This window comes from Mytilus californianus, unplaced genomic scaffold, assembly GCF_021869535.1.
Source record: "Mytilus californianus isolate M0D057914Y unplaced genomic scaffold, xbMytCali1.0.p SCAF_2, whole genome shotgun sequence".
In the NCBI taxonomy this organism is placed as follows: Eukaryota; Metazoa; Mollusca; class Bivalvia; order Mytilida; family Mytilidae; genus Mytilus; species Mytilus californianus.
In genome coordinates, this window is record NW_026262668.1 from 80,022,279 (window position 1) to 80,038,643 (window position 16,365).

At 31.9% G+C, this 16,365-nt stretch overlaps 2 protein-coding genes across 2 annotated transcripts in view; one reads left to right on the forward strand and one right to left on the reverse strand.

Moving 5' to 3' along the window:
- LOC127727689 (ELAV-like protein 4) overlaps positions 1–5,492 on the reverse strand; it is a 29,941-nt gene extending 24,449 nt beyond the window's left edge. Inside the window, exons 1-3 of the mRNA XM_052234803.1 lie at positions 5,344–5,492; positions 4,364–4,397; positions 691–1,626 (exon numbers count right to left, since the gene is read on the reverse strand). Coding sequence (XP_052090763.1) covers positions 691–1,620 — 930 coding nt within the window. The 5' untranslated portion in view covers positions 1,621–1,626; positions 4,364–4,397; positions 5,344–5,492. The remainder of the gene's footprint in view (positions 1–690; positions 1,627–4,363; positions 4,398–5,343) is intronic.
- Positions 1–16,365, forward strand: part of LOC127728339 (calcium channel flower-like) — a 172,782-nt gene that overhangs the window by 123,601 nt on the left and 32,816 nt on the right. The window lies entirely within an intron of this gene.

The window sequence follows — 16,365 nt, forward strand, 5'->3', positions numbered from 1 at the left end:
GATAATTAACCACAATTTCTATTTGAGTTACAGAACAGAGAATAATGGTAAAAAAATGAATACAGGAAAAAGAGCAAAAAAGATAATAAAGAATAAGAGAATAATGGGGTGCAAAAAATAAATTAAAGAATAACTGTGGAAAATAAAGAATTAGGTAATATAATACTGATTATAGATTTGAACAATGTACAGAATAAAGAAATCATCTAATTACTGATATGTAGTTAATAGTAAAATAATTTTTATGAGAATTTTACAGAATAAGAGTTATGTTAAAAGAAAAAAAAATTTAAAATAAAGAATACAGAAATGAAGGACCCCCCAAACCAGACCCTCATATCTTTAACTCATCCTGTGTAAATTTCAGAAAATAAGGCATACACAATTTTTTAATTAATGAACAAATCTACAGGCAATCAGACTAACCACTGCTAACAGGACAAAAACTTTCTGTCTTTTTCATGTGTAGGAATGACTCGAATATGAATGATCAATGAAACAAACCTTGAGGTTTTTTATCTTAATAATTTAAAAAAAAATAATTCTAACAACATGAACAGTAGGGTAATTTACAATATATGTTATTAAGATAGGACATGCTGGTTTAGTAGAGTGGCTAAGCTGTTGTATCATTCATTACCAGTAACCATTTATATAATTTAAACATTAGTCATTGCGTATTTATTTCTTATATGAGACTTGAAGTTCTCTTCCTTGGACCCAATAGCCATTGAGACAACTGATTGCTGTTTCTGCTTCTTCCCAATTTGTCATTGTCACAAAGCCATAGCCTTTACACTTTTGACGCTGACCATCATAGATAACATTCACTTTCTGAACATTTCCATATGCACTAAATAACTGATATAGCATTTGTTCGTTTGCATTGTCACCAATGTTATAGACATAGAGAATGTATGGACCTGCACCAACTGGGGGAGCATTGTAATTAGAGCCTCCTATTGGATTATATCGTGAGAATCTGTTACCCATGCTTCTCATTGGCCCATGAGGGTATCGACCAGCCATTGGAGGAGCTGGTAAAAACTGCACAGGTGGTGGTCGCACCTTTTTGGCATTGTCATCTGCCAGTTTAACTAACATTGGCATTTCTCCACCTTCTGGAACTTTACCATTCATTGATGCAATAGCTTTTTCAGAATCCTCTTTCAGATTATAAAGAATAAAACCAATCCCTTTGGAAAATCCAGTTCTTTCATCAATAATTACTCGACATGAAACAATATTTCCAAACTGACCAAAGTGTTCTTGTAGCTGTTCACTTTTCCAATGTCTTGGAACATTTGTGATGTAAACATTAGCTTGTTTGATGTCTTCACCCCCTTGCCTTGAATACGCAACTTTTATTCTCTTATTCTGTAGTTGTAATCCATTTAGGGATTCAATAGCTCTTGCTGCATCGACTGCACTCTGATAGTCAATAAAGCCAAATCCATAGCTGTATCCGGTTTGTTTATCTCTAACAATTTTGGAATTTTTAATTGGACCAATGCTTAAGAACATAGAACGAAACTCTTCATCCGTCAGGGATTGAGGCAAGTAATTTATTATCAAATTTGTCTGCTGTGGAGATGAATTCTGCTGTTCCATTTCTGCCATTATTCACTTCCATATTGGAGAAAAAAAATTAAATGAGGCAAAAAAAATGCAAAAAATAAAATGTAAAAAATAAACTAAATAAAATAAAATGTTAAAATAAAAATAAAATAATAAAATATCACTGTAAAATTAAGAAAAAAAATATGTATTATTATTATGTATATTACACATTTATACAGAAAAGACAAACATGTCCAATAACAAGTGAAAATCTGGCACAGTGAAAAACTGGCAATGCCAACTGATGCTCCTCAAACTGCACATTAATACTATATTGAGAGAGATTTTCATTTCATGGGATCTGATGCTTTGTGTAAAGTGTGTGCCACACTCTGTGCATGTTTAGCAACAACTCTTTGTGGGGTCCCTAGGTGGCCTGATGTAAACAAAATTTCTGTCCATATCCGATACCCTAATTTTCCAGTGGCAGTCAAAAGTTCCCCAACATTCATACTGGACGTGGACGGCCTCTATTTCAGGACTTACCGATTGTATTTATTGTTAATATGTTCTCATCCTGAACATGCATGAAATATTTGTCAATGGATGTTAAGCAACCAACAATCAATCAAGCAATCATTTCATGGGTTGACCTTTGACCTTTTGACCTGAAAAATCTGTTTCAAATCAATCGTCTTCCCCTTTCTACATGTCCTATAGCTTCCATAATTACAAGGAGCATAAACACGGTTTTCTTCTGCACAAACTTGAGAGATAATATGTCTCGCCTTTATATACTTTTGATAATATAATGCAAATGCTGAAATTAAAATGGCAATACTTTAACATGTAAACTATGCAAAACTTTCAAAGTCAATGACCATGACCAAAGGTACAGAGCAAATTTCCCTCCATGGAAATAAGAAATGCCAAAGCTAATACAATAGCATACCAAATACCATTGACTTGTCATAAATGGATCATCTGAAGATGTGCAAATTCTAATGCAAGGGCATACCAAATATCATTGAATTACCATTAGTGGTTCCCCTTAAACTGACCTTATAGCAACCTAAGTTAAAGTTTCAAAGTCAATAGACCATGACTGAGGGCAAAGGGCCAAATAACTTCAAATGGAAAAGAGATGTGCGAATGCTTATGCAACTGCTTCTCATAAAATTTGATGGGTAATGGCTATTTAAAAAGATAAACCTGAACAATTCTATGAAATCACCAATAAATTTCATGCAGAAAGGGATAAAATAAAAAATTCCTATTGACCCTTCCTCCAATACCCCATACATGTATTTCTTGAACAGCCCTCTACTTATTGCTTTCTTTGATAAATATTTAACCCCATTAATAATAACAGTTTTGTCTTCAAACATAATTCTGACATACCAACAATTTACTTAAACTTGCCAATTTTTGTTTCTTTTCAATAACGGTAAAGCTGCTGTGACCATGTATGATGGCTGTTTGTTTTTCAATAAATCTAACGTTTTCTCTAAATATGAACTGTTAACACAGATTTAAAATGTATGTCTCGAATTAATCACAATAAACTAACTTTCATTGATGCTGCTGACATCAGAAACAGCAGGACTAAATCTCACTTCATTTTCTTATAAAGAGGTGATACAAGAAGTTTAAATATATATGAATTTTGTAGGCTGTCAGAGTTCTGCTAGCATCTCTTTTTGGGGTCATCAACCAAAATTCTTATAAGAGGGATAATTCATGCATCATCACCTCAAATTTTGGAAGAGACTATGTCTTTATGATGTGCCATCTGTAAGGATTATTTATTATTTCATGTGTATTTCGTCAGTTTTTTTTTCTTTTTCAGTATTATAAAGAGTGAATGTGTTCATGGTGTTTGATGCTAGTATGGTGGTCATTAATCATAATTCTTAATAGGCGTAACTAGATATCATTAAGATGGGAGCCATCTCTGTGGGCCCCGCTGTGAATAATGTGTGGTAAAAAATTTGTATCTTTATCAGTGGACATGGGGTTGTCAACTGAAACCAAAGTTTTTGACCTTGACCTTTGATCTAGGAAGTTGTACATAAATTATGACACACCCTCTGGTGTTGGTTAATATACATGTCAAGCATAAACTTTGAAATCATAACGGTTCTCTAGATATAGAGCGGACACAATTTGTTAGGGACGGACGGACGGACGGACAGACAGACAGACAGACTGATCACTATAGGGCGTCCGCCATTTGGCGGGGCCCTAATAATTTATCATTTCCTGCATACTTTTAATTAATTAGATTTTGTATTGCCTTCATTGATTTAACTACAATGTACCGGTGTACAATTTTTAGTGAAAACAGCCAGGCTATTAGTTTTCTTCTTTTAACTGTATCACTTTTTTGTCACTTCATGGCTTTTAATATCTGACTATTCTCTATGAGTTTTGCTCTTTGTTGGTATTTGATGAATAGTCATTTATTGGCATTCACACCACCTCTTATTATAATAATAATCACCATGATCATTGTCAGTCAATAGCAATGCTGTACATGTGAGCAAAACTTTGTAATATATTCTAAGAATGACTTATGAAAAGTTTAAATCATCACTTGATATCAAAAGAGACAATTTCTGAATTAATTCAGTAAGAAGATACATGTACATGCAGAACCAAGGATTTGTATAGTACTATACAAATCCTTGGTAGAACCAAGATGACAGATCTTTGCAAAGTTGTGGTAATAGATTATTTTTGCCCACAGGCAAGGTGAGCTTAAGATCCTTTTCCTATCAAAATTATATCCTATATTATTTACCTGTGTAAGAAAAAAATCTTTGGACTGTGAAATACTGAAAAATAAAATAAAACAATATGTACTTTTATTTTTCTGAATTAAATTAAATGAAAGAATTTATATTAACTACAAATTACATATATAATGAGAATATATATATATTTTTTTCATTTTCATTAAACATACATGTGAACCTCCCGACTGGAGTACAATAACCCCGTTTTCAGGGGTCTCCTCCCGTCCTCCCGTTGAAGAGAAAAAAATCCAGTGTATGAAATATTTCATGAATGAAAACTTTCAGCCGCCATATCCGGTGTAACTGACATTACCTGAAGTTAAATTTTACCAGTAAATCAAAGAACATGCATAATCATATTTAAATAATAAAACACATGTGAACAATACAGATTTTAGGTATAAATCACAAACAATACACCAGCCACCAGGAGTAGTGACCCTCACACTTATATTTTTTTGTAAATTTAAAATCTACACAAGACTAGTGTCAGAGTTAGATATTGGTTCAGGTAAGGTTTATGGTTAAGGATAGTTAAGTATAGGCTATAGCTCTAATAGAGCTATATGGATTGGGATAATTAAAGTTAATGAGTGTCAGGGGCGGATCCAGCCATTTATAAAAGGGGGGGGGGGGGTTCCTAACCCAGGATAAAGGGGGGGAGGGGTCTAAGTAGATTCCTCCGATATCGGAGCACCCGTGTCACATTGACATTGAGAAAATATGTCTGTATATATACTTGTTTAATTTTGTATTTTATAAGCGTCAGCTGAGCTGGTAGATATCATTGTGTAAATTCAAATTAAATTAGTTGATTTGATTTATAAGAAATAGATTGTCACTGTGCGTATATTGTATAGAGTCTGTTAATTTTCAGTTTGCGGGTTATCAAGGGAATTTGGTCCGATTTTTTTCTGACTATGTCCCCATTAAATTACCTCCCCTTAGCTAATAAAGGATTTGACAATATATAAATTCAGTTTACAAAGTTTGGTTGTGGTCAGTATAAAAATGTCTCGAAATATACAAAATGATCGTGTTGACCAGTCGACAATTTTATAGGATACTGCTTATTTATAATACACTGATGCATGTGCTCCCTCCAACAGGCGGAAGTTACGGTTGGATAAAGGAAAGATTTTACTGTTGTGAATGTTTTACTCGACCCAAGGATTTGTATAGTGATCTCACAATACAAATCCTTGCTCGACCTCATTTATCATTCCACGACCTCTTAAACCTCGGTCCTTTGTGTTAAATTAAAACGCAAAAGAAAAGATCACTTCTATATTTGATGGCCTTTCTTGTTTAAATTTAATTTTACACCGGGGTCATTTTCAATAGTCTGTCAGTCCAAGGATTTGCTCTCACTATACAAATCCTTGGTCTGCCAAAAATGAATAAGAAGGATATAATAACCAGAACCAATTTTTTTTTTATGAATAATTGGTAGAATAATCTTTCCTGCTGTAATTTATGCGGTTTTCTATTAATCGTGGCAATCTTCCGATCATCGGTAAAATTAACACTGATCACTTTTGTCACAGCAATGGAACTCATATTGGTAGTTTACAATCTGATCAAAGCCATACTAACAAATCTCAAGGTCCTTTTCGGGGTCGTCTTTAAATAAATAATCGAAATACCACTTACATGTATTCTGAATCAAAAATTTCCCCAAAACTCTCCTATACAGTTATGACTTATATTGTTTTATGCACTTTTTTATGCATGACCGGGCCGGATCGACATGGGCTGAACTATAAACGAATAAATGTCAAAATCAAACTTGATCTAGGCATCTATTTTGCCATTAGAAACAACATATTTACGAGACTTATAATACCAAACAAGATCTACGACCAAACCATTGACTGTCTCGGAGTCCTAATTTAAGGAGTAATTGTCCATTAATAATGATTATTATCAAGTTTTGCATTTTGGCAAAATCTATTGCAGAGAGAAACTGTGAACAGCAAAAAAAGATCAGTAGGGCAAGATTAACAAAAAGGATATTTTATTTTGAACTATCTTCTAGTCTATAATAAACTCATATATAGATCATGACCAGGATTATAATTCTGTATGTCAGACGCGCGTTTCGCCTACAAAAGACTAATCACTGACGCTCGAATCAAAAAGCTAAAAATGCCGAAATGCGAAGTCGAAGAACATTAAGAACCCCAAATTCTGAAAGTTTTTGCCAAATACAGCTAAGGTAATCTGCACTTTGCCACCCTGTTTGCATAAATAACACTTTTAAATAATTTTATGAATCATGATTATAATAATGAAGATTCGGAGAGAGCAGTTTCTGATTTTATGAATATTATAAATGTCGTTGCTTCAAAGGCAAATAAATATTTTTCACAATAAATCATCCAAAAAAAGAAGACCTAATTGTAAAAGGTTTGATTCTGATCTAAGTGTAAAGAGGAAAACTCTTGTATCAAAAGGTGAATTACTAAGTTGTCAAAATTTCCGTTTGATCCTATCATCAGAGGTTCATATTATAAATGCTACAGAGAATATAATAAATTGCTCAAATATAAAATGCGCACATTTAAACAGACTATCCTAAATAGTCTTGATAATTTAAGAGATTCTGATCCAAAACAATACTGGAAACTTATTAGTTCTTTGAAGGAATCTACAGATGATAGTAAAGACAAGAGTGCACACGCTGAAATGTCTCGCCTGCTTTACTGACCATTGATTTTATGTTGAAAATCTTAAAAGAGAAAGGTTTTATTAAAAGCATCCCATAAACTCAGGTCAGATAAATCCTGTCAGACAGATATATACACAATTTTCTTATACACAACAAATAGTTGACCTATTGCTTATGATAATTGAAAAACAGACCAAAAACACAACAACTTAACATTGACCAATGAACCATGAAAATGAGGTCAAGGTCAGATGATATATGCCATACAGATATGTACACCTTACAATCATTCCATACACCAAATATAGTTGACCTATTGTTTATAGTACTTGAAAAACAGACCAAAACACAATAACTTAACATTGACCAATGAACCATGAAAATGAGGTCAAGGTCAGATGATGTACATGTATGTCATACAGATATGTACACCTTACAATCATTCCATACACCAAATATAGTTGACTTATTGTTTATGGTACTTGAAAAACAGACCAAAACACAAAAACTTAACATTGACCAATGAACCATGAAAATGAGGTCAAGGTCAGATGATATATGCCATACAGATATGTACACCTTACAATCATTCCATACACCAAATACAGTTGACCTATTGTTTATAGTACTTGAAAAACAGACCAAAACACAAACACTTAACATTGACCAATGAACCATGAAAATGAGGTCAAGGTCAGATGATACCTGCCAGACAGACATGTACACCTTACAATCATTCCATACACCAAATATAGTTGACCTATTGTTTATACCCAGCAAACACACAACATTTAAAAAACATTTTTGAAATGTCATATGGACGTCTCTCACAAAATATTTCAATAAGATATCATTTAAACATAAAAAAAATGTTTATTTTATTGTTTTTGAAATGTTTTATTTCTAACATTTAAGTAAAATGTTTTTACAACATTAACAAAATATTATTTGCTAATATCTTTGATTCATGTTCTCAAACATTGTTCTAAAATATCCCGTAGATATATTTATAATATAAAAAAATAATATTTTCTTCAATTGGTATTTTATATTTTAGCAACATTTAAAGTAAATATTTTCCAAATATCCAAAAAACATTCTGCAAAAAAATGTTTTACAGAAAATATAGTTTTGCTATTTGCATAAAATGTTTTATAACGTAAAATTAAAATGTTTTACACAAAACATCTGAAAAATATCAGCTAAATGGTTTCTATAAAATATTCTGACATACACATTACTTAATAGTCTTACTGATATTTTATTCAACATTTTACGGATATAAAAATAATATTTTATTTAAACTTTATTCAAAACCCCACAAACAACGTTTTGTGGAATAAGCTCTTTTTTTTCAGGATAAGATATAGTACTACATTTCATCAATATCATGACAAGCAAGATACTATGGTTGAAATCCTTAATTGATATCTTGAAGATCCTTGAAGTCAGATTTTATTCCTTCTTATATTAAAATTCAAAAGAGTCAACATTAAATTAAGCAATAATGTATTAATAAACAATCACCTTTCTTTAATGTTTATTCATTTCGTTCGTGTATATTTTAGAAATTAAGAAATGAAAACTGTAACTGTACTAAGTTCAATTTTCGTATCGTTTATATGCCTTACGGAAAACCGACCTTTTCCGGAATCGACTTTTGTTTTATCACCGGAAATGATTTTGAAATTTGAATTTTGAAACGAAGACAGGATATCAACAAAGAGAGCCAAGAAAATTGTTTGTTACGCGATATATACTCACTCGGTAAGAATGATTAATCTGTTAAGATGAAACTTGTGCATTCATTGTGTGTGTTCAATCATAATCGGAACCAAATTACATCTGTTTCTGGAGGTGCGGATCAAGGTTTTGAAAAAAGGGGGGCCCCTGCCCAAGGCAAGCAAACGTTTGGAGTGATACTTGTAAATAGTCTATACATTTATCTTATAAGTAGCTCCATAAGGGGGTCGGGGCCCCTAAATCCGCCACTGTTCAAGCATCTACGTACACCAATTATGAATTTGTTCATTGATATAAAAAAATTATAAGGATATGTGGCTTGTGTGTTTGATTGCCAATACACCTTATCACTATTTGTCCGCCATTACTGGCCATGGACATCACAAAAGTTCCCGTAAAATGTTGACGTCATATTAGAAAATATTTGGCACCACAATTGAAAGTAATACACCTTATCGCTATTTGTCCGCCATTATTGGACATCACACAACTGTCACAAGTTCCCTTAAAATTTTGACGTCATCATAAAAAATATCTGATGCCACAATGGAAAAGTGATTGTTTTTTTATGTCAAAAGTTCAAGCAGGATAGATTCTCGGGTCAAGCGGGAATAGCGATAAGGTGTATTATTGTATGACGTATGCTGACGTAAAAAGTTCAAGCGGGACAGATTTCCAAATACTGAAATAGCGATAAGGTGTATGAGACAGCTATCCACCAGAATTTAAATAACTTGGATAAAAGAAATTATAGGTCACTGTACGGCTTTAAAAACTGAGAAAACCAATACCATATAGTCCACTTTGAAGCCTTGACAAACAAATGTTAAATTTTTCTCAACACAATTGAAACAAAACAACTAACTGCCTACATTAAATACACATTATGAAAAAGAAATTTGACAGACTTAAACCAACAACAACTATTGCAATAAGCATGACTCAATACCTTGTTTCCGAGGCACACAAACAAGTTACAATAACACTAATATAAGCACCATTTGAATATGGAGATTTTTTTTTTCTAGTAAAAACAGTGTATGTATGTATTTGCAAAACAGTAAATTAAATTTCCCTTAACAGCTTAATGAACATTACAAAGACTATGTAAGACTTCAGTACAAGCAAGATAATATAAACTGTTGCTTAAAATTATATTTATTGCTTCATACACACAATGTACATACTATGTATCTTTTATTTTTTTAACAGGAGCTAAAAGAAAAGCCACAAAGGACAAGTTCAATATGCAGGTTTACAATTTGGAAGTGGCGCAGGTTCTTTGGAATGTCTACAACCTTTCAGGAGATTTTTTTTTTGAAGTAAGATTTTCATACAGAATTACTGTTATTCCATATTTAATTCAAATATTTAGCATAAACAATGCATTACATTCAAGATTAAGGGCATACAATACAGAAAAGATATCTGGATATTTGAATAAATTATTTTTTTGTGACAAAATAGAAACAAGTCATGCAAGTTATTTGTTTAAATCAATCTTTTAGTCCAACAGTGTGCTTTCATAAACAACATATTTGCTTTCCTTTGAAGTATTTCAAATACATATAAACAACTCATTTAATGACATCTGTGTGTTTCTCGGAAGTTAAGTTATATTATTATCATCATTGCGAAAACAATGCGTAACACTTCGATAAGTTGTTATGTGCCTATAGTATACTTCTAGGACTGTATCATATGCCCTTACATGTAGATTCAAATGACAAGTTATAAACTATGTCACTCTACAGAGTTTAACACTTAAAATAAGGTGTTTAATGACATTATGTAGCACGGCTTTTAAAGGCCCGAACATGATACAATGCATTTAATGAAAACTAAAAAAAAAAACAAGAAAAACAACAGCCTGATTTATACAAAACAATAAAAGAAAAAAAATATGATAGACAACAATCAACGAGTATAATGAAATAAGACTCTTGACTGGACACATATCTAGTCTAAAGTTTTTTATGAGGTTTTTTTGTCGAGCCGGCGACTTTTGTCGCAGAAAGCTCAACATAGGGATAGTTATCCGGCGGCGGCGTTAGCTAACTTCTTAAAAGCTTTATATTTTAGAAGGTGGAAGACCTTGATGCTTCATACTTTGTATATAGATGCCTTATGTTACGAAGTTTCCGTCTGTCACATGTCCATTGTCCTTGACCTCATTTTCATGGTTCAGTGACTACTTGAAAAAAAAGTAAACATTTTTTGTAATGTTAATTTCTATCTTATTATGAGTAATAGGATAACTATATTTGGTATGTGCATACCTTGCAAGGTCCTCATGCCCGTCAGACAGTTTTCACTTGACCTCAACCTCGTTTCATGGATCAGTGAACAAGGTTAAGTTTTGGTGGTCAAGTCCATATCTCAGATACTAAAAGCAATAGGTCTAGCATATTCTGTGTATGGAAGGACTGTAAGGTGTACATGTCCAACTGGCAGGTGTCATCTGACCTTGACCTCATTTTCATGGTTCAGTGGTTATAGTTAAGTTTTTGTGTTTTGGTCTGTTTTTCTTATACTGTATGCAATAGGTCTACTATATTTAGTTTATGGAATGATTGTAAGGTGTACATGTCTAGCTGGCAGGTGTCTTCTGACCTTGACCTCATTTTCATGGTTCAGTGGTCAAAGTTAAGTTTTTGAGTTTTGGTCTTTTTTTCTAATACTATATGCAATAGGTAATCTATATTTGGTGTATGGAAATATTTTATGATGTACATGTCAGTCTTGCATGTTTTATTTGACCTTGACCTCATTTTCACGGTTCATTGCTCAGTGTAAAGTTTTTGTGTTTTGGTCTGTTTTTCTAATACTATAAGCAATAGGTCAACTATATTTGTTGTATGGAAGGATTGCAAGCTGTACATGTCTGCCTGGCATGGTTCATCTGACCTTGAGCTCATTTTCATGGTTCATTGGTCAATGTTGAGTTTTCTTGATTTAGTCTGTATCTTAGAAACTATAAACAATAGGTCAACTATATTTAGTGTATTGAATGATTGTACATGTAAGATGTACATGTATTTCTTGTTTGGTTTATATGACCTTGACCTCATTTTCTTGGATCATGTTAAGTGTATGTGATAGTTGTAGTAAAGCTTTATATTTAAGACTATCAACATAATATCAATGATTAGTAAAGAAGGCGAGACATTTCAGCGTGTGCACTCTTGTTTAAATAACTAAATGAAGTTCAGCGTGGCATATTGCTCTCTCTTAACACGGTCAGCCATTTATTTTCCCCTTCCGACAGACTATCATCGTTATTTGTTTCAAAACTTTAAAGGGGAGGGGATGTATATCCTTCAGGCAACGTGAATCGTTCTATGATAAAGGAATGTGCAAGAAGTTTATATATGAATGTAAGATTAATTTTTTTTTCAGAAGCATGGCACAGCAAGAAAAAGATATAAGACACTACAAGACATTCCAAGTGATTTTGAATAACACAATTGATTGACTTTTCAATGTATTCTTAAATAAATCAAATACATGTAGTTGATGTAAAATGGTGTTTTGTTCTCATCTCTTCAGCCAATTATCAATGATTATTGACTTAAGATGTAACCCTATTAGAAGTGTAGCGTTTTAGTTTAGAAAGAGAAGTTGTATTGAAAAATCTGAATTTGGGACACAAGTTTTAGTCAATGTAACTTGAACTTAAAAATGTGTATAATGTTTGCATAATGTCCAATGGCATATATGTCATGCATGTTCAGGTTGACATATGCATGATGTGTATAAGATAGGTAATACAAGTTGAGAGTGAAAAACTAAACATTATACCATTGTGGTTGGAATGTGGGCATTCTTGCACTGTCAATCGTCTGTCCACCTATATTTGTCGGATTTTGTCCAACAAATATTTTCATCACTGTTTTTCCCAAAACTGCTGATAAAGATGAGTTCATATTTAATGAGCTGCTTGATAGTGATGAACTGTGATGTGTGAACATTTTTGTATCTAGCACCTGTTTCCTGTTTGCTTATACAGTGTATTTCAAAATGTTGAATGTTCTCAAATTTTCCATTACTTTAATTAGTAATGTTGATGAACAGAATGACTTCATATTTGGTAAGTGGCTTGACCATGATGAGTTGTGTCTGCCATTTTGGATGTGTCAAAATTTGTAGATACTTCTTGTTTTTAGAGACTTTGAATTGTGAATTTCATATGCTTAGCAAAACAACTGATTTATTCTTGTTTGTATATAGAATTAATCACTGTGTATAAATACATTTAACTAATGATTTGTTATTTAAAAAAGCAGGAAACTCAATCAAAAGGAGAGAAAATTTTATATTGATATGATCTAGATATCAACCAAAAACATCTTCTTAAAACATTTTGAAAACATTTTTTAGGCACAGTCTCACTTGCAAGAAAACATCCAAAAAACATTTTTATAACATTATTTGATGTTCATGATGTTTTTCAAACGTTCAGAAAATATTTGTAGAAAATATTTTTTAAAAGATTATCAAAATGTTTTATACACCATTGTTTTTCACATTATCATGATATTTCTTTACAACATTTTAATTATATTATGCAAATATTTTAGAAAACATATTAGAAAACGTTTTATTGATATATATTCTACCATACATTTAATGTTTTTCTCACGTTTTTTTGTGATATTTTCATGACATTAGACACAACATTTTAAAAACATTTTAAGGATGTTTTTGTGTTTGCTGGGTAGTACTTGAAAAACAGACCAAAACACAAAAACTTAACATTGACCAATGAACCATGAAAATGAGGTCAAGGTCAGATGATGTACATGTATGTCATACAGATATGTACACCTTACAATCATTCCATACACCAAATATAGTTGACCTTTTGTTTATGGTACTTGAAAAACAGACCAAAACACAAAAACTTAACATTGACCAATGAACCATGAAAATGAGGTCAAGGTCAGATGATATATGCCATACAGATATGTACACCTTACAATCATTCCATACACCAAATATAGTTGACCTTTTGTTTATGGTACTTGAAAAACAGACCAAAACACAAAAACTTAACATTGACCAATGAACCATGAAAATGAGGTCAAGATCAAATGAAACCTGCCAGACTGACATGTACCTATTACAGTCATTCCACACACTACATATAGTTGACCTACTGCTTATAGTATTTGAGAAACGGACCTAATCACGTAACTTTAACCTTGATCACTGATCCATGAAATGAGGTTGAGGTCAGGTGAACCTTGTCTGCCGGACATGTAGACGTTGCAAGGAACCCATAAATCAAATATAGTTATCCTATTACTCATAATAAGTGAGACATTCACATGACAAAAAAACTCAATTTTTTTTTCAAGCAGTCGCTGAACCATGAAAATGATGTCAAGGACAATGGCCATATGACAGACGGAAACTTCGTAACATAAGGTATCTGCATACAAGATATCGTGAAGCATCCATGCAGGTCTTCTACCTTCTGAAATATAAAGCTTTATAAAATACAAATAGTTTACGCCGCTGCCGCCGGATAGTAATACCTATGTCTCGCATATTGCAACTTTCGTCGCATGCGTAACAAAAAATCAGTAGAACCAGAAACCTGGTTTAATCATTTTTCAGATTTGAATCAATCTCCCTCAATGAGTGAGACAAGAATTAAAGAAATTAATTCAAAAATAGAATATATTGAAAAAAAATAAAAACCTTCTGTGAATTAGATTAAAGATTCTCTGTTAAAGAAATATTTGAATCAATATCTAAACTCAATTGTGGAAAAGCCTCAGGTCTGGATGGTATACCTAATGAGATGCTAAAGGCAGGAAGTTTAGTTCTAAATCCCTTAATTCAGAAACTTTTTAACTATGTATTTTCACCCGTCATAATCCAATGCAGTGGTCATCAGTTTATTTATCTGCTGTTTTTAAGTCTGGTGATCCAAGTAAAATAGATAATTAGCGTGGCATTGCCATTAATTCTTGTGTTGGTAAATTATTTAACTCTGTTTTAAATAACAAACAGACTTGATCAATTTTTGACATGAAAGAATCATTGATTAATCCATATCAAATAAGGTTTTAAAAAAAAAATGAAGACCATCTGATCATGTTTTTGTTTTAAAAACCATTATTGAGAAATATATTAGTAAAAAAGGGGGTAAACTATTTGCCTGTTTTGTAGATTTTAAAAAGGCTTTTGATAAAGTGATTCATGTAGGTATTAGATATAAGCTATTAACAAATAATATTACTGGAAAGTTTTTTTTCTATCATTTAGAATATGTATAATAAAAATTACCTATGGGTTAAAATTGATAATGAAATGACCCCATGTTTTAAATCATTCATAGGGATTAGACAAGGTGATGTTTTAAGCCCAAATATTTCAAAATATTTATCTCAAAATATTTATCAATGATCTACCTGACAAGTTTTTATCATGTCCTGATCCTGTAAATATTAGTAATCGAAGAGTAGATTGTCTCATGTATGCTGATGATGTAGTGATAATTTCAGAAACACAAGAAGGCTTGCAAATAAGAAATGATATGTTACATGAATATTGTTTAGAATGGTGTTTCGATGTTAATCTAAAAAAGAAAAAAGTATAAATTTTTAACAAACCAGGAAAGTTTTTAAAATGCCTTATATATTTAATTTTTGGAGGTGAAGAGATCGAATGTGCAAAATTACATAGATATCTTGGAATCACATTTAAGTCTAGGGGTATATTCAAACAGTGTAAAGATGAATCTTACAAAAAAATCTTTAAAAGCATGTTTTAAGCTACAGAGGTGCTTGTCATCATCTAACCCTAGTATTGCCACATTTTTACATCTTTATGATCATACAATTAAACCTATATTATTATATGGCATTGAAATATGGTGAATGTTTCGTACTGATTCACGATCAGCTGAATGTAAAAAAGATAATGACTATACATGTATATCAAAGAAAGTTTTTGGTTTAGGATTCTTCTGAAAAAGCTCATAATAAATTAGCAGAAACCAGTTCTGATTTACAAAATATGTTAAATGCTTTCTCAAGTTACTGAAAAAAATGGAAGCTGATTATTAATGTTAAAAAAAAATACTAATTTTTTCAGGTGGTAGAATTCCACAATTTTTTTTTTTATCAATGATAGTAAAATTTGAATTGTCAAAAACTACAAGTACCTTGGTATATTTTTAGCAAGAAGTGGTTCGTTTTTGACAACACGAAAATATTTATATGAACAATGTATGAAAGCAATGTACTCTGCCTTAAAAAAATGCAGACAGACCAATCTATCTATAGAGTGTCAGTTAGATATTTTTGATAAAGCTGTAGTGTCAATTCTTCTATATGCCTCAGAAATTTGGGGTTTTGAACATTTTGATTTATTGGAACGTATCCACTTCAGATTTTGTAAGATGATTCTTCATCTAAAACAAAGCACACCCAATTTTATTGTTTATGCCGAGCTTGGCAGATATCCTTTATCATTAAAGGCAAAAGTTCGTATGATAAATTTCTTGGACAGATTATTAAATGATAAAGAAAGTAGAACATCTTGTCTACTATATAAACTTTTATTCATCAATTTTACTAT